Below are 20,153 nucleotides of genomic sequence, written 5' to 3'. Positions count from 1 at the left end.
ATACAGATTGAAGAGGGAGAGGGAATGATCTTCCCATTCAGAGCTATATAATTATACTGTACTGGGAGCATTTTGCATTTGCCCAAATGAGCAATGACTTTCTACCTTTGAGAGGAAGTTGTATAGCCATGTCTTCTGTTGATTGATACAGTAATTATTGTGCCCTGCAAGTGGAAAAAAAACTGAGAGGCAATGGTTCTTGAAAGATCCCACTAAGAGAGAGCAATTTAAAAAAAGGACAGTTTATATTTTTTTTAAATGTAGGAAAATGATTTGCAGCAGTGTTTCTCAATTTTGGCAATTTGAAGATGTGTGATTTCAATTCCCAGTCAGCCAGCAGCCTTCTCTGAGTTGAAGTCCACATATCTTTGTCAAGCTTGAGAAACACTGATCTACAGTATGCTTATCATCTGTGGAATTCAGGTGAACATGAAGTATTTGACTGTTTAATGTGAAAATTATCAAAATGATTTAAAAATCAAACTCCTCCTAATGCCACATCAACAGAATTCTCACAATTATTTAATCAGGACAATAAAACTATGAAAGACTATTACATGCAAGTCCCATTAAGAATTTTTTTCTTTAAACCAAGTCCACATGTGTCCTTGCAATGGATTCAAGAATTCTTTCACTGCCCCAACAACCTAAAGAAATTTACTTGAAACACTTGCAAAGGAAAAACTCCAAAAGGACATTTTCTGTGAAAGAGAAAGATGATCTGAAACAAAAGCAGCAGTGCAACCCACTCAAATTCTGGTTCTTGAAACTACAGGAACTATTCTCAGTAGTGTTTCTGCAGTAAATAAAAGTGAAGCTATTGAGCATAGACAGTGAGAGAGGACAGAGTGTGCATGAAGCTTGCAAGATCCAAATTTCTATGCATGCACACAGATACAAAACTCCATTGGGAGCCACTTAAGGATAAGGCACCATGAATGAAGCTTGAAACATTTGCTATTAAATAACACAAACATTACACCACTCATAAAAGCCTTTTCCTTGGCATACCTGCATAGTTGCAATGGAAAATTGATATATTTCAACATGGAGAAGGGCTGCACAAAATCTGCTAATTATGGGGAGAGTTAAAAAGCTACAAAGGCCCTCTCCTAAACCATCAAAAATAAGAGAAAACCCCAATTCTTAAAATTCATGTTCACAACTTCTGAAACTTATAGTTACAGGATAGCATGACACACAGTTCTTTGCAATGGTTCCTCTCATTTTGTACTAGTAGACTGTGATTAGCCTTCACAGCATCACTGTGTACCTCTTGTACATATAGAGAAAATCTTATTTGTGTGGGCATATTTGTTGATAAACAATATAAAACTGTAGAATTGCCTCAAGAAATCAGACAGATAAAACTTTTAAAAATTCTTGGGTCAGCTAAAGAAACTAGATATTACTGAACTGATATTTCGATCATTTCATACCTTAAGGTCAGATACACTGTGAAGAACAAAAAATCATACTTTAACCTATACCATCCTTAAAACTAGAGGTACCGTAGGAAAAGAGTGTAAAACATTTCCTAATATTCTACTTTAAATTGCATTAAAACAATAGCAAGAAGGAAAGAAGACTGGGATGAAGACTCTGTGAGAGGCTACAAATTTAGTTTTCCAGATACAAATAGAAGATTTTCTGAGCAACTAAGACTGTGTAAGTTCAAAATTAACCTAAGGCAGTCTTCCCTAAAATGGATCTCACGGATGATAAGACTATACTTGCCATCAGTTTTAACCAACATAATTACCTTGGTTAGAATTACTGGATATTGCAGCCAACACAAATGGGGGCACTAGACTGGTGAAAGTGATCTATAAGAGAATTAAGATTTTTATCTTGGTAGTGCTAGTTGCAAATATATGGTTTTTCTGAATGTTTTCAGAATGCGTATGAAAATGTATGTGCTAAATTCACTATGTACAAAACTCTTGCCTTAGCAAGGAAAAGCAAATACATCTTGCCCACTCACATAATTAAACCACCAGATAACTTGGCCCAGGGAGGGATGTGGGCAAGAGGCAGCAAGAAGAAATAAAGCAGCGTTTTGGACCAGAATGTGCAAGTATGACTGTATGCCTCTTGTATTCAGTTTCCATTTGACTGCCATTTCAAGCTTAAGAACCCCCTTCACAGCGCTTCCCATAGGATATACTCACTGGAAGCCAACATTATACAGAACATAATAAAAAAAATAATACCCCTCCCTGAAATGCACAGTGCATTTAACTTCTCTTCCCAGCAAGTTATGCTGGATAAGATTTAATTTTCTTCCAGAAGAAAAAAAGAAATTCCTCTGACCAAACATTAGTCCCTCAACATGAGGGACTGCCCAGTCATTAACTTAAAAGCAGACAAATTTCCATCATCATAAAAAAAAAAATTGGGTGGTAAAGGAATTTTTGTAGTGTAGGGCTAGCAAGCCTACAAACTTTTTACAACATACAAAATAGATCAATATTTATCATTATAACACAAATTTCCCAATGCCACATTTTAAGAGTAAATACACATAATAATTATAATAAATCTGGTACCAATCACATAACAAAACCACTGTATAAGGCAAAACACCAACCAGCAATCTAGTCTTGATGTTACAACCAAATGCAGAGCATGAGATAAAATGAGATGAAAAATTTGCTTCTGCTTCAGAGTCTGCTTAGTGGTGTCTAATCCAGAACTGGGCATTTTTACTGCTGGAATCTGCTTTCTAACAAATTTATATGAAGAGAGAGAGGGAGAGACAGAAAGAGAGAGATGCATCCCCATAGGGGAGTCTTCAGCAGTGTAAACTACTGTGTTGAGAAGCAGATGTGCAATCCATCCTTGGCCTTTTTCTGATACTGGGAAAAGGCCAAATGTAAATACCTCTTTTGATCTCAGAGACAAGGCCAGCACTATCGAATTTCCTATGACACCACCAAGAGGCCTAACTGGAATTAGTGGCATTCTTGCAAAGGACCTAACAAACATCCTAAAAGTCACAAACATAACTGACAACCCTCCACCTCATAAAATGTCTGTGCAAGAACCACAGAAAAATGTGTCAATTGTGTACAACCAGCAAAAATAAAATATGAAGGAATTTCACCAGTTTCTATCATTTCCAAAGTTATTTCGTTGAAGTAGGTACTAACCACTAAAGATCAGCTTTGAGCTAGAACAAAATGGTATGTCATTTAAAAATTTTAATTGGAAGTTTGCCATTAAAGGTATGTTCCCCATTACTAGACTGGAATGTATGCCAATGGGACCTTCAGACAGTCAATGACGCTCTGGAATTGGTAGTAGCCAGCGCCCATCCACTTCTCAGCAAAAAAACAGAATACTTCTCAGGTGTTTTGCCATCCCTCAGCAATAGATGGTTACATTCTCAAGACTGATTATGTCTGAAAAATATTCATAGGATAAGACAATGAAGCTGGGCATTTCTGTTAATGAGAGCAAGATGGATCTTCTGAAGACACAGGACATTCAGGCATCAGAAATTCTAACAAGTTGGAATATAATATATATTTTGTTCTATACTGGTGTAGCACCTTCAGTGTATTATCTATGGCCAGCACTGTATTGCAACATTTATCCACTAGTTTGCTATAAACTAGTTCTTCATCCCCAGTATTTGTCAGGACATCATTCTTTTCACTTTCAGGGGCTGCTAGTTCCTCAATAACAGTCATGCCTTTTTTTTTAAATACAATGCAGAAATCAGTGATAGCTATTAGACTTTACAATCTGTTCATCTCTACCATGGTATCTTTTATTCTGTAGAAACACAATCCCATTTTGAGAAGCTTCATTTAGGATGCCAGCTTCTTTTGGAGAAACTGACAATCAAAGATTAGGATTCCAGATTTGCAAGACAACAACTCTGCCAAAACATAGCACGGTAACTTCTGTACTTGCCCACTTTTTTGAGCACTTCTACAGATACTGCTTTCTTATGCAGCTTTATCATTTTTTTAAACTGTCTTTAAGACATGCCATTTAGTTCATCTTTCTCCTCCTGCTTTAAGTTACAAAGTTTAATAACTGAATATGTGGTGCCTGCAATGAAAAATGAAGGAGCCATTTCAATTTTTTTCATAGCACAGCCCTTTAAAAAAGAATTAATGTTCCCTAATCCATACAATTTGTGGCCATTTCCTTCCTTATGATAAGCAAGCATCTATAAATAACCACTTCAACTTGGCCCATAGCTTTGTTGTTCTGATTGGTTTTCTTTCCTGGGAAACATTCACTCTTCCCTTGTTCTTGAACTGTAGTGTTTATGAACTGAAGGTTTCCCGCCCCCCTTGTGACAAAGATAGCAGGAAAGGGAGGAAATTAGCATTGATGTGCAGGAGTATTCTCACCTGGCTATGCCAACAGATGCCTTTTTATGTCAGAGAGTGAAATGCATAGAGAAAGTTGAGTAATGATAAGTTCATCCAGGTTCTTGCAATTAAAAAAGCAGGAATGTATTTTTCATGCAGATTTCTGAGGAATGCTTTTTGGAGGTGGGAAGAGAATTTAAGAACAAGTTTTGGTGCTAAGCAAAAATGCTCATTTGCTGTTTTTCACCTAGGGACAGGAGGCAGAGGAGGGGCCCCACGAGTAGCTGAAAAGATAAGAGTGGGTGTTAATATATGGGTATTATATATTCAGGTGCTTTCTTCTACAAGAACCATGACCCCAAAACAAAAAAGACCATGAAATTTTTACATGGATGTTTTCATCCTAAGAAATATATATATATATATACATATACATATACATATACATATACATACATATACATACATACATACAGGTTTTCGCGGGTGTTTGTATGTAGGTCTTTAGTTATTCGGGTTTTCTCCCGCGTAGAATTAGAAGTGTCTTGGCGACGTTTCGACGAAGTCACATTCGTCATCTTCAGGCTGGTGTCTTCAGCTTCGTGCTTCTGGGAGTAGTGTGTGTGATCGCAGCTGTTTCAAACCCCACTGGCAGTTAAAAGGAAGAAACAGCTGCGATCACACACACTACTCCCAGAAGCACGAAGCTGAAGACACCAGCCTGAAGATGACGAATGTGACTTTGTCGAAACGTCGCCAAGACACTTCTAATTCTACGCGGGAGAAAACCCGAATAACTAAAGACCTACATATATATATATGAAAAATTTAAACTAAAAACGTTTAATCTAATGCCAAGCTTTTGTCGGCCAACTACCGACATCATCAGGGCTTAAAACAGGTTGATGGGAGTCTCCTTTATAGTGTTGGTCAGTTTTTGCGCACGGCTCCTGGACCTCGTTATCGGTCCACTCAATAGTCCTAATTGGTTAGATTGTGTATTGGCTGCTTTCTTGATGTTATTTGGGGCTGCTGCTCCGTTACTTGCTTCCCTTCCTCCACTCTCTCCCTTTGTGCGTGTGTTGATGACGAGGTCCAGAAGCTGTGCGCAAAAACTGACCAACACTATAAAGGAGATTCCCATCGACCTGTTTTAAGCCCTGATGATTCGGTAGTTGGCCGACGAAAGCTGGGCATTAGATTAAATGTTTTTAGTTTAAATTTTTCCTGGTGTTCGTGTTTATTTGTTTTTATAATATATATATATATTTCAGTTTAAAACAGATTTCGTTTTGCTGACCGGTCTGTCTAAAAAACTTTCTGTATATACTCCCTTGACTCGGCTGACAAAGAGGGGAGGAGAGCCAGTGGCCTGGTGGTTAATACAACTGCCTAGCATGTAAGCTGCCTAGGTTCGAATCCATAAAGGGTGTGGCTAGCTGATGAGGGCTAATGAGCCTGAAATAGCTATACTAGTCTCCCACTTAATTTTCTAACTCTTTGGGGGGCGGCAAGGCAAAAGTGATTATATATATTAAAAAAATAGAACTGCAGTATAGCAGTCAAAAAAATGCCAAGATGTAATCAATCAGACCGGGCATTCTTATGAGTTTACTATGGTTCCATGGCAATTTTAGAACTATGGGCATAACATATATAAGGCTGCACAATTGGCATAATTTGGAACAATCAAGAAACAATTACTTAACAACAGTATTTAGAACTGAGAATTGCATCACTAAGCAACATGGTCATAAGGGGTAATGTCACGAGACTGTGTCAACTTGTGATGGCTATTTCAGCAGTTCCTAGTTAGCATTGTTAGGCAAATCCCACTTGATCACAGTGTCCTGTGATCACATGATCACCATTTGTGACTTCTTGACATTTTCCCATGATTTTGCTTAAAAATCAGCAGTGAAGGTCAAAAATGGTGAATGTTTGACAGTGGAATGCTGTGGCAGTCATAAGTATGAGAATCTGTTATAACTACCCCTCATTCAATGCCATTATTCGAATAGCCACCAAATAAATGAATTACCTGTAGAAGTAAATTAATGATAAACACAATTTAACTCATCCTGTTGGTGGCAGCATTTTTGCCTTATGGATTGTTGTTAAATCCCTTATTAAGCCTGCCAGTTTGCAAATTGTGATGCAACATTGCAGTGTATTAAATTACAGTTTAGTACTTACCTCTGTTAGTTTTGCTGGGATAAATTCTCTGAAAATATTTGAACTCTTCTGGAGCTGGGAAATCTTCAACTGGATGAAAAGAGTATTTGGATTCAAAGTCATCTGTACAAGATTCAAATAACAAAAACAAAATGGTGGATTTTGCTAGATAAGTCTGAAAGTCACACACCCATCCTGCTGTTGTTATCATTAAGGCTTTGTAAGACTCCTGTGCAAGATGAAAATGGCCAACTAAAATCATGAGGTAGTTAGACCTCATAGATAGAACATTTGTGGCACAATTCAGCAAGATGTCATCTGGCACCTAAAGTAAAGAAACTACTGCTATTTGGAAATGCAACTGACATAAAATACATATCATGTTCTTTGCGTATCCAGATAACTTTTGATCAGAATATCAAAAGCAACATAAAACATAAAATGAACTAGTTCCATATGTATCCCACAGAGTATTAGATTACAGATACTCAACTTTTTAAAACTACTTTTTTCTTGCAGATACAATATGATCAACTTCTATTCTACTGTAATTACATTTGGTAGGTTCACTAGACTAACAGATTAATTTCAAGCATCAAATGTATATAATTTGATACCAATATTTAAGGCAAAAATGTTATATTTTATAGCTGGCTCCTAACATCGAGCAGCAGAGTTTGATTTTACCACTACATCCTCAAAAAGAAAAATTTTTCTCGCCTTCCGGTTTTGCGCAGAAGCGCAGCAGCTGAGGATCACGGGGCTCCGCACCCTATGGCTGATTTCTGCCCTAAAATCAGGGGACCCTAAATGGGCCTGAAGTTGCCCCGTAGACAAAGGCAACATAGAAGGGGGGAAGTCCTGCCAATTGCAGAGAGACAGTGGTTGATCTGATCGGTTTGGGAAAAGCCCTCCAGAAACCAGCAGAAGAGGCTAGCTTAACTTCCAAATCTAGCCCAAGCTACAAAAGTACTACTTCAAGCTAACTGTAAACAACATGTTTGGAACTGGGTAAGAACAGTGATTTTCTCTCTTCTACTTGAAAATTGATTTCCTGGAAAAAAGGAAAGAAAAACCAAGAAGAAGCAAAAAGTCTCCGAAAGTGAGAAGGGGGACCTTTGCCTCACCCTCCTGCAGATGGAAGCGGCGAATTAAACCTTCCAGGAGGAAGAGAAATATATTAAAATAAAAATAATATAAGACTTAATTTGGATAAATTTGAAATTGGTGGAATCTGTTAAGATTTTCCTTTTATATCATGAAAATAGAAGTAAATAATTGTCTATTACTGAAAAGAACTGAAAGAACTGGTGCTGACATCTAGTGGTGGATAAAAATATACAACAGCTGCTCTATTACAGGGACTGGCAAGGCTCAGGAAAAGATAAATTTGATTCTGCTGACTTTCAGTGTCTTAATAACAGAGAACAGCTGTGACAAAGAAAAAAGAAAACATCTTGGGCTTTCTACAAAGTGAGAATTATAAACTCTAAACTTCTTGGGTTTTTTTCCCTCTTATTTTTCTTTAAGACATGGGAAATGTAAAAATGTGATGGCTTGTTTAAGAAAAAAGACTTAAACACTTAAGTGTAACTAATTTTGAGAAAATCTTAACCAGTAAGAATGTTTTGAATATTGTGGGGAAAACAAATTTAAATAAGAGTATAAATAGGATTATGATGAGGCAATTAAGATGATTAATAAAAAAATGATTTATATTGATGTGGTTATTATTTGCAGAAACATGAGAAAAATGTTTCTATTTAATTGTAATTTATTTAAATAAGAACTGTATTAAGTTAAGGCTAGCAAAAGAGAATATTACTGGAAGAAGAGGAAATCGAGTAAAGCTATTATATGGACCATAGAATTATAGAAATTGTTATTATTTTTAAACATTAACCCAGACAACATGATATTTACCAAATATTAAGATATATATTAAAAATTAATAAAACATATTTAAATAAAAAAGACAAAGAAAAAAGAAAAAATTATCCTGGCTAATCTAAATATTTTTATAGCCTTCAGAATTAAACAAAGAAGATTAGTAACAGCCATTCCTTTCTGGGTAGTCTAGAATCTTGAATATTTCCCTATTCAACTTAAATGTCAAAGGAACCTATCAGAACAACAAGCTCTTTTTACTCACCCAAATAAGACCTAACTGTAGAGATAGAGTCCCGATGTCCATTTCTCATTGGTGGGGGAGGAGGGGGTGGTCCAACTGGTGTTCTGGTAGGAGGAGGGGGTGGTTTCCCACGATTCATGGGATCTGAAGACCCATGTATTCTGTAGGGTGGAGGCGGTGGAGGTGCATCTCTTCCACCATTTCGTATCATGGGTGGAGGTGGTGGTGGAGCTAAACAGAAATTCTCCACATCAGCAAAGACATGGACTCCATTGCAAAGTCATAGTTATTTTAGCCATAGTTATTGATTAAGCTACAAAGGCCAGGTACAAACGTTAAGATATACTCCATGGTTCATAAACATAGAGTTTACAACTGAAATTAAGCAAGCCACATCATGACTTAATGTGATACACAAACTATTATGCCTAAATTTAGCAGATGCAGCCCAATTCTGAAAATACATCTTTGATAGCCAAAAATATATGATGTGCATAACTAAACTGGCAATTCATTTTCCATTCATATTTTACATCATTCACACTGTATGTATGCAAAGCTCTGCCTTGCTCTGTATAGAAGTTTGTATCCACAATACTGGGGCAAGTCATACATTTGATTTTAATCCCAAGAGAGTAAGCTAACAGAAGATTTGGTGAGTGCTGTGAAGAGGAAGTACAGCATTTTAGAAATAAATAAGAGAAATGCAGAGCATGAATATATCACACTCTAACATCCTTCATTGCCCCATTCGCATACACGTGCATGCAGCCACATTTGGGTGTATGCGCATGCGCACATAAAGGTGTCTGCCCATCCCTTTCCCACCGGGCCGCCAATCCAGAAAAGTTGGGGACCGTTGCACTAAGAGTTTATGAAATCACTATCAAGCATTCAACATTATCCCTAAAATTCTTGATGTCTCAAATTTAGATCAATACTGAAGATGAAGAGCCTGAAAGGGAGAGATCTGTGGCTTGTTTACGTATTCATAATGGTTGGACGAAGAATTTCCTAACTCATGGCGCACACTAATGTCATCAAATTTTAGCACTGTAAATAGGTTTTTTTCAGAAGGAGCATTGTCTTACCTGAACGCCTTTTCTCAGCACAGAGATGGAGAATCCATCAATGGGTTTGCTCCGTCTTCCTGCTTTTGAGACCAAGTCAACCAAACTTGCCACGCCCCTGCTGGGCTAGGAGACACCCAGTCTTGACGAGGGCAAAAGCAGCTGATGACAGTCCAGAGATGTTGGCTCTCAGACCCCTAACCTCGGCCTTACGGACCCTAAGGGGTGGGAGTAGCTTCTCCATCTCCGTGCTGAGAAAAGGCGTTCAAGTAAGACAATGCCCCTTCTCCAGCACAGGAGATGGAGAATCTACCAATGGGACATACCAAAGCCTCGCTGTCCTAATGGGAGGGAAACAGACAAGGCCGGATCCGCATCCCCAGACACCATCTGCTGGAGGACCCTCCGACCAAAGGAGGGGCCCACGGAAGCAAAGCGGTCTATTTTATAATGTCTAACAAATGGGGAAGGCGAAGACCATGTCGCAGCCCTACAAATTTCTTCGATGGACGCCTGAGTGGCCTATGCTGCAGAGGTCGCAGTGCTGTGAGTGGAATGAGCCATGACACGACCTGGAGCTGGCAGGGAAAACGACTGATACGCCTCCGCAATGCAGGCCCTGATCCACCTGTCTATAGTGGAGGCAGACACCTTCTGTCCCAGAGAGGCAGGGTAAAAAGAAACAAAGAGGGCCTCGGACCTGCGAAAGGACGCCGTTCACTTGATGTATCGGCATAGTGCCAATGGACGTCCAGCGTGTGCCACTGTCGCTCCAAGTCATGGAAAGGATTAGGACAAAAATCCAGCAAAACAATCTCCTGGGCCCTATGAAAAAGACAGTTGACCTTGGGCACGAATGTGGGATCCAATCAGGACCACCCGGTCCCGGTGGAAGATACAGAGGTCATCCCTGACCGACAGTGCAGCCAGCTCAGAAATGCACCTGGCTGACGTGATAGCGACCAGGAAGGCAACCTTGTGGGATAAGGACCGTAGAGCACTAGCTGTGAGAGGCTCAAACGGCGGTCTGGCGAGAGCCCGTAGAACCCGAGGTAATTCCCAAGAGGGATACCTGTGTACCATGGGTGGCTTAGTGTTGGTGGCACCCTTGAGAAAGGCGCGTATCCTGGGATGCTGGGCCAAAGGGACCGAATTGGCACAGGTAAGTAATGTTGATAGGGCCGCAACCTGCCTACAGATGGTATTAGGGGCTAAGCCCTTATCAAGGCCGTCTAGGAAGTATTCTAAGATCTGTGGAATTGTCAAGTCCGAGATATTCAGTTGCTGCCTTTCGCACCAATGGCAAAAATTCCTCCATGTGGAGTCATAGATGCGATTGATCGCCAGCCGGCGAGATGCCTGAATCATGGAAATGGCTCTAGCCGAGAACGACTTTTGGGTCATGATCCGGCGTTCAAGTGCCAGGTGGCTAACTGTAGCCATTGGGGCTCCGGGTGTCGTAGAACCCCCTGGTGGAGAGATATGCGATCCGATGGGATTCTCCATGCGGGAGAGCGGGATTTACAAGGTCAGCGAACCAGGGTCTCCGAGGCCAATACGGAGCCACAAAGATTACCTCTGCCCGTTCCAGTAGTAGTTTGCGAATGACTGCCGGGATCAGGGGGAGAGGGGGAAATGCGTACAGCAGACCCCCCAGCCATGGGGCTCGAAGGGCATCCGCTCCCTCTGCCCCTGGGGATGGGAACCGGGAAAAGAATCTCGGGAGCTGGGCGTTCGCCGGAGAAGCGAACAAATCGAGGACCGGTTGTCCGAACCGTCGCGTCATCTCTGCGAAGAGATCCGGATGCAGGCGCCATTCGGAGTGATCCACGGTCGACCTGCTTAGAAAGTCTGCTTGCCGGTTTGCCTCCCCCGAGATGTGCTCAGCCTTGAGGGAGGAAAGGTTGGTCTCTGCCCAGGAGCTGGGCCTCGGCCATGAGGGACCTGGACCGGGTACCCCCTTGCCGGTTCACGTGGGCCTTTGCCACCACATTGTCCGTAAGGACTAGCACGTGCTGCCTTGCAACCTCGTTGCGGAAGTGGCGGAGAGCCAGGTGTATGGCTCTGAGCTCCAGCGCGGGACCAACGGCCCTGCGTGAACTGAGACCGGAGGTGTGCTCCCCAGCCCAACATACTGGCGTCCGTTGTAAGTGTAAGACGGACAGGTTCCTTGAATAGTGACCCTCTGGCTGCCGCTGGCGAGAACCACCAAGGGATCTCAGGGTTTGAGCAGGAACCCTTACCTGTTGGTTGAACTGGTGCCCAACCTCTGGAAGGGGAGCAGAAACCATTTGAACTCCTGGAATGGAGTCTGGCCCAAGGGACTATGGCGATACAAGAAACCATCTTTCCCAAGAGTTGGGAAAGTAGGGCCAGTGACACTAAGCGTTCCCTGCATACCTTGAGTGCTAGGTCCCGGATACTGTCCCGACGCTCCTGTGATAGATAGACCAGGCAACCGACTGTGTCTATGACAGGGCCCAGGTGTGGGAGTCGGGTCGAGGGAACTGTCTGACTCTCTTGGAAGTTCACCGAGAATCCGTGCTGTTGGAGGACCTGGATTGACAAACCCAGGTCTGACTGGGCTACCAGAAGGGAGGAAGACTGGATGAGAATGTCGTCCAGGTAGCATTGAATGTGTACCGGTACCAGTCTTAGGTGTGCTGCGAGCACCACCAGGATCTTGGTGAACACTCTGGGAGCCGAGGAGAGTCCGAACGGCAGGGCCCTGTACTGGTAGTGGTGGCTCATATAACAGAACCTGAGGAACCGCCAGTGGTCGGGAAGGATAGGGATGTGGAGATACGCTTCTGTGAGGTCTATGGACATCAGGAAGTCTCCCTTTCTGATGCTGCCTAGGATGGACTGGAGCGTTCGCATTTTGAATTTCCGGTATGCAATGTGGGAATTCAAACCCTTGAGGTCTAGAATTGCCCTCCATCTTCCCGAGGCCTTGGGAACCACGAAGAGGATGGAATAGAATCCCTCTCCCTTCTGACCAGCCGGTACCGGTTCTATGGCTCTTATGTCTAGAAGATGACGAATGGCCTCTTGCATGAGGCCCCGTTTGATTGAATTCCGTGACTGGGGGCAAGAGATGAAGTGCCCCGGTGGGCTGGATACGAATTCCAGGGACAGGCCAAATTGGACGGTTTGGAGGACCCAGGAGTCTGTGGTGGTGAGCTCCCACTGGTGGAAAAAAAAGGATAGCCTGCCACCTATGGGAGGGGCAGCCCGGGAGTCACTTGGACCTCCACGAAAGGGCCGCTTGCCCTGGTACTGTTGCCTGGGTCTGAAACCAGGTCTGTCGGATGGACAATCCTGTCTAGCCGTGAAGGGGAGGGGAGGCTGTAAGGCTTCTGAACCCATTCCTGACCGAAATGACTGCTTGCGAGGGTATGGATTAGCACACCTGTCAGTCCACCTGTTGAGATGTGTCATGACCTTCCGCTTATCCTTATTCTCGGTCAAATAAGGTTTTAGGACCTCTCCAAACAAATGCCCTCCTTGATAAGGGGCCGCAGCCAGACACCACTTGGATTTGGTGTTGGCTTGCCAATGTTTAAGCCCTAGCATCCGACGTGCTGTGACATTGGATCCAATGGACTTGGAGGAGAATCTGGCCGCCTGCAAGGTTTCGTCAGAGGCATACTCTGTCGCTGCAACCAGCTTACTCAAATCCTGGTGAGTGCGTATCTCCTCTGGAGGGATTCTGGCTTGAAGTTGACGAAGCCAGAGGAGAGAGGTCCTGGTAAAGAAGGAAGCACAAGTGGCTGCTCTCACCGCCCATGCCGCCGCCTGGTGGGTCCTGTGGAAGGCCAATTCCCATCTCCTGTCCTCCATCTTCAGCGCTTCAGCCATATCTCCCGACACTGTGGACGAGGGCAAGAGAGGGGCCAAAGGTTCGTCCACCTTTGGTACCTCCAGGGCGTCAGTCAAATCTGGTGCTGTGCTGAACAATTTTTTGTCCATTTCTCCTGGAGGGGGAAAGGTACCCGGTGAGGCCCATTGCTTCCAAACGGCATTCAGGAAGAGGGATGGACAAGGGACATGGTGCTGAGTCGTAATAGTCTCAAAGAACACCGGATTTGGGTCTGAAGTGGGCGGAGGGTCCAGTGGAGGGACCCGATCGGGACCTATGTTGGCCGTGGTGCTGGCCTTGCGCAGAAGTGGAAAAAAAGGGCCGTGTTGAAGAGACCTCCAGGTGGAGGAGGGTCTGGAGGGGAATCCTCCTCTTCCGACCATGGGATGTCTGGCTGGCCGTACTCTGCTGGAGGAGAGGCCCCACTATACGAAGAGCGGGAAGGTGAGGGGGGACCATGGTACCTGGGAGGCTCTGATTGGGGAAAATAAGATGGAGATGCGGCTGCCATTGATTCTGTCCTGGGTATGTGGTAGGACCTTGCGGCAAGTGCCCGGTCAACCGCCCGAGAGATCAGAGCTTCAAGGTGATCATCAGAGGGGGTGCCTGCGGGTTCAACCCTCCCTGAGCCCAGCAGCCATAGAGGTAAAGGTGGCCTCTGGGCCCAGATGTGAGGCCCGCAGAGTGAATGAAGTTGGGTGGGTGGTACTACCGTGACCCGCCCCGGAGGGAGGGGGTTGTAAAATGGTATTGTCCTGCGGGGACCACACCCCCTGGGTAGAGGTCGAAGGCCCCAGCGGAAGGTCAAAGTCCGGAGTCCGGCCTGCTCTGCCTCTGTCCTGGCCTGTCTCTGCGCTCTGGAGAACTCCTTCTCTAGGGCCTGGTGCCTCCTGCTCGCCTGTTTCTCCGACAATTTGGAAGGCTTCCTGGAAATGGCCTTGGCCTTGGCCTTAATCCTGCCTGCCGCCTCCTGTTTGGAGGATTTGTGTTTTTCTTGGCCAGTGGATGGGGAGACGGTGGCTGTGAGCTGGGGCACCGTGGAGTCCTCCATCCCGAAGGGAGCTATCTCAGGAAGTACTGAGAGGGAGCTCTGGCAGGGGATCAATTGGCAGGTTGGCTAAAGCAGCTGGAGCAGGGAAATGTGCACTGCTCCCCTGGCCACCTGACCTTCTTGGGAGCGATGAGGAAGAGATCAGCACGCTCCCCGGACGGGTCAATCTGTGACAGAGGCTGTGACAGCCAACTGGTGTGCAGCCCCTGAAATCCTTTGGTGGCCAGGTCAAAAATAGTTGCACCAGAGTGGCCCGAGTTGTTTGAGCACAGAGTGGCCTCGCTGCCAGCCTGGATGTCAAATTTACCACAGCCTAGGGCACCTTCATGCAAGCGGCCCGCCACGTGTCCAAAATGGTGGCAGCACGGGGAGATCACGCGGGGGTGCAGGCCGGGCCTGGCAGACAGCAGCTAAAATGGCGGCTGTGAGGGTTAATAATGCCTATATGGAATACCGAGCGTGGAAGCTGTCAGGGAGGAAGGGGCCGGCCAGACCAGGCTAGCGGCGATCGAATTGCAACCGCGACAGAGGGGTGGGCTCTCGATGCGACGAAAAGCCGAAAGACCCAACATTCCCCTCAGGCAAGAACAGGGCGCGGCCAAAATGGTGGCCGCTCAGATCGTAACGCGATCTTCAGCAATTGGGCCGATCGCAATTGCCAGTAAGGAGACTAAAATCGGCTTTGCGCTGATGTGAGTTCTTTCCTCGCTCGTAATGGTAAGGAACGGCCTTACAAGGAGCCTCCCCCCCTCCGGAGTTGCAAACAACTGTTGCAAAATGGGTGCCGCGATGAACGAGGAGAGAAGAAATGTGCTGGAGGCCAAGGGGCCTTGTGTATCTTTCCTGGGAAGCTGGGGAAAGATTCAGGCTGTAGTGCTGAACCTAGCACTAAAGCCACTGGAAGAAGGGGTGGAAAAAACGAAAGGCTGAAGCCTCAGCAATCCAAGCTGCAGCGCTGAGCCCAGCGCTGAAGCACCTAAAGGACAAGGGGTGGAGAGGACGAAGGGCTGAAGCCTCAGCAATGAGCCCTGGGGCAAGGAGAAGGGGAAAGGAACCCCCCCCTAGCCTTCCAATAGACAATCTGGAGCAGCGCTGTTCCCAGCGCTGCTGAGATAGTTGAGGAGGTGAGGAAATGAAGAATCCACTAATGGGAGAACTCACTACCTGCAAGACTTTTGAGAGCCAAACCTGTCACATCTCTTAGAGCTGGAGACCAAGACTGGGTGTCTCCTAGCCCAGCAGGGGCGTGGCAAGTTTGGCTGACTTGGTCTCAAGAGCAGGAAGACGGAGCAAACCCATTGGTGGATTCTCCATCTCCTGTGCTGGAGAAACACCAAATCAAAAATTTTGAGATCAGCTACAAACCCAAGTTCCCAAACTTTCTGTTAAACATTGTTATATACATCTGCAGATATTTTCTAGTTATAATCCTTATTCCATTATTTTTCTGCTATATGGAACTTCTTTGTCAGTGGCCTTGTCTGTGAAACCAGGGCAATTAGCATCTTCTGTAAATCTATCTCTATACATCCAGATTAGAAAATATAAATAGCTCTGAAGCATTTTCTGTTTTCAGACATTAAATGTTGAATGTTATCAACCTATTTTTAAGCTGAAGGGGGCTGTAAAAATCTCTTACCTGCACCTCGGCTTGGAGGATCACGGGCAGGAGGTGGGGGCCGACTATTCTGTAAGGAAGGAGATGCTGAAGGAGGAGGGGGAGGTGCCATACCCCTCCCTGGTCCAGGTGTCTTTCTATGTAAGGAATTGTGTCTCTGGGGAAGCTCAGGAGCAGATTCATTAATAGGGCTGGCAGGGCCATTAGGGACACCAGGAGGCTGCCGGTAAGGTGGGGGAGGGGGTACCAAGGATTGGCTCTGACTGCTTGGTCCTGACCGGATATTTACTGGGGAAGGGGGGGGCTTGATGGGAGGAGGAGCTGGTGGTCCATCACGATTTCCTGGAAGCCTTTGTCCTGGAGTTGGTGGCAATGGCTTCTCACGGTTGTAGGAAGGTGCTTTGCTATTATGCATAGAATGTGGAGCAAGAGGAGCATTGGCTCGCCGTCCAGGAGGTGGCGGTGGTGGGGCTGAAGAGCTATGCTTCATACCAGTGCCACTGGCACTGTTTGGCCGTGAAAGATCTGGCAATGAAGGTCTCTGCATGCGTGGAAGCTCTGGGGGAGAAGCTCGGCTATTTTCAGTGTCATCTTGGGGTCGTGTGCTAGTAGCACACACAGGAGGCCGGGGTGCAGCTGATCGAACCCCAGAACCCTGATGTAGTACCTTCCCAGAGGAGTTGTCTGGAAAAATTAAAAAATGGTATGTAAAATCAGCTAAATGGATCAAAGCCTATACAGATAGCTCTGCTGTGAAAAAGTTACCTTATTTCTTAAAGGCGTAAAGCTCACTGGTAAAAATGACCATCCAATTTAATAAAACTTACAGACCTGCTTGAACAGAAATTATACCCAATGCTATATATAATATGTATTCCTAATTGCAGATGATTGGATTTTAAATGCCTAAACTTTACTATTTCCAATAGAAAGTAAAAGGAATACAGATTCAAATATGGACATAGGTATGGCACAGCAAGGGAAATCAACTCATGTTTCAAAACCTCTAAAAAAGGTATTTTTAAAAACATCACCTGAACTTTCTTTTACTCCCATGTGTCGTAGTTTGGGGATACCACCTTGGAAAAGGCCCACTTTTGTTGAAAGAGGAGATGCAGCAGAATTATAGCTGCTGCCACTCTTGGATTCTGAAATAAGTTAAATAATATTATTTAATTTGTCAGACTGTGTAACACAAAAAGTTTATTAATTACAGCTATTGCAAGCAAACCCATAATTGCTAGGCCTACCTGCAACTATTCAAATGTCCAAAGTTTAATATATTTTCCCCTAGAATGCTTTAAAAATATGTTCTTTTTCTTTAATTTAAAATGCAAAATTCAGAAACGTTTGTTTCTAATGTTTACTATTAATGTGTAAATGCTTGAACTTTATATATATTTTAATATTAATCTAAAGATTTCAGGCAGTTTACATTCTTTTCTATTGAGCAGGACTGTACCCAGCATCAAAAACTCCCTTTGGAAAGTCTAAAATAACTTTTAGCATACAATAGGTATAGGAAACACAATGGTACTGAGTAGAAATTCCAATGGTTAAACTATAACAGTTCAAACTCCACAAATTTTTTCCCTCCTGCCTTCCTAAACTAGAAGAATTAAATTCAAAACAATCAATAACCAAACAATAACAGCAGAAAAAATTTGGGCACTATATAATAAGAACGAACCAGAAAAAAACAAAGTCATTCATGGTCAGAAGTAAAGTGAAAGGGCAACAGATTGTATCTAAATTGCTTAAATAATTATTTACTGGACTAAAAACAATCCATCTCACCTAACAAGCCCTCACCTAATTACCTTTATTTAATTTCTGGATGATTCTCTCACATGCCTGGAATTCAATTATTTTAAACATTAATTCCCAAATTCTGTTTGCACTGCTGCCCTAATTCACACATTATGGGAAATGATGCTCTGTCTAATCATAATTTGTTGAATAAATTCCAATCTCTGGTTTCATGGTACAAGCAAAGCACTAATAGAAATATATGAACCCATCTTATATGTCTAAAGAGCTATAGGTTATTCCCAAAAGAAAGGAACAACTGGGGGAATGTAACACCTTTCCTTTAATTTGACAACAAAAAAAATCTTCTGACGGTTACTTCATTCACCTACTTACTTTCAAGGATAGGTGCACTGCGATCATTAACTTGAGCCACTTTTTTCAGTTGGGTCCCTTTACAAATGTCTTGCAGCAGAGCATTTCTCCCTCGCTGCTCATCTCTGTTCAATTTTGGTGCTTCTGTATTTGCCTGAAAGGAAATGTTGCACAAAAAAATGAAAAGGGAATTCTTATCCCTTGGCAGCCTGAAGATCACACAAATCCTTCATTCACATCACCAAAAAAGGCTACATGTAATGAACTGCACAATTCTATAGCCAGAAGGCTTGTACTTCTACAGCTAAAAATTTCTTACTTATGGTTTAGAAAAGGCTTTCAAAGAACTATTTTCACCTCATCTGCAATTCCTACTCTTTCCATTATTTTTATCTATCAATCTAAAATAAATATTTCATTTTTGGTTCATTTATGTATTATATCTGTAATATTGCAATCAAATCACTCTTGGTGGTTAATCTATGAACAGCCAATATATTTAATGTCATCTCTCAGGATCCCTCCAGCCCTACTTCTTTATAACATATGAACTAGAGTAATAATGGGTTAAATCCTGAAGGACCAATATAAAAGGTACATAATCTATGGTCTTCACACATACACTGTATATGAAACTGCCTTATACTTATATGTAACTTGGTATTATCTACTGAACATATATAAATTTTAGGAACAGGTTGTTCCTAGTTATGATACCTGGGCATAGAGATGTGTGACAGCAACTGGACCTGACTTTCTTATATCACCTTAGCAACAACCGAAGCACTCTCTATATGAATTTCCATTTTCAAAATTCTAAGCCAAAGCCATACTAATTAGGACTAGAGCCACAGGTCTACATATATGGAAGATGCACAAGCTGACATAATCAGTAGAAATAAAGATTCCTTGTGATTAATCCATACTAGAGATAAAGCAATACACAGAAGCAGAAGGATTACCTGACTGAAAGTTGGAGGTGGAGGAGGTCCAGGTGGAGGAGGTGGTGGTATCGGCATCTTTGCCCCACTCCCTCCTGGCTTAGTGTAAAAAGAATGTTTGATCACTCATAAACCTGCAATGTTGGAAGGAAAAAGAAAGTGATTAGAGGACAGATGCAACAGAAGAGGACTGAAATCTATAGGTAATCCTCGACTTACGACCACAATGAAGCCCAAAATTTCTATTGCTAAGTGAGACATTTGTTGAGTTTGCCCCATTTTACAATTTTTCTAGCCACACTGATTATATGAATCTGGCTTGCTTGTTGCTTGTCAAAAGGTCGCAAAAGGTGATCACATGAGGCAGAACATTACAACTGTCATAAATATGAGCCAGTTGCCAAGCAGCTGAATTTTGGTCACGTAATCATGATGCTGTTGCAAGTTGTTAAGTGTGAAAATGTTTATAAGTCATCTTTTTTAGTGTGGTTGTAACTTTGAACGGTCACTAAATGGACTGTTGTAAGTCAAAGACTACTTGTATTGTGCACTGCTTCCATTGGAGCATCCGTGCATTTATTACAGTTCCTAATTTAGTACCTTCCAAATAGATGATGGGCACTATTGACTGGAAGTCCTGGGAGTTATATTGCTTTCATTTTGAGAGCTGGAAATTAATTTACATATTAACTCATTTTATATTGTTTTTATATTAACTCATTTATATATTTAACAATTATATATAAACATAATAATGCTATTCAAAATAATTAAAATAACAAAATAAAAGTTGGAAGTAACAAAAAGAAATAGGAAAATTGAAATTATTGCAAACACTTGCTGAACTAAT

General features: G+C 42.9%; 1 protein-coding gene across 1 annotated transcript; it reads right to left on the bottom strand.

Moving 5' to 3' along the window:
• Positions 1-3,196: 3,196 nt before the first annotated feature.
• WIPF2 (WAS/WASL interacting protein family member 2) lies at positions 3,197-19,432 on the bottom strand. The gene is made up of 7 exons (XM_015832273.1): positions 19,325-19,432; positions 18,384-18,516; positions 17,273-17,386; positions 16,260-16,922; positions 8,659-8,868; positions 6,528-6,629; positions 3,197-4,615 (listed from the first exon to the last, which is right to left on the bottom strand). Exons 1-7 carry the CDS (start codon positions 19,379-19,381, stop codon positions 4,575-4,577), a joined length of 1,320 nt encoding a protein of 439 aa, XP_015687759.1. The 5' UTR covers positions 19,382-19,432; the 3' UTR covers positions 3,197-4,574.
• Positions 19,433-20,153: the final 721 nt, after the last annotated feature.

The sequence above is a fragment of the Protobothrops mucrosquamatus genome, unplaced genomic scaffold, assembly GCF_001527695.2.
Source record: "Protobothrops mucrosquamatus isolate PMUCROS unplaced genomic scaffold, P.Mucros_1.0 scaffold1, whole genome shotgun sequence".
In the NCBI taxonomy this organism is placed as follows: Eukaryota; Metazoa; Chordata; class Lepidosauria; order Squamata; family Viperidae; genus Protobothrops; species Protobothrops mucrosquamatus.
This window is presented reverse-complemented; position numbering and strand designations above follow the sequence as displayed.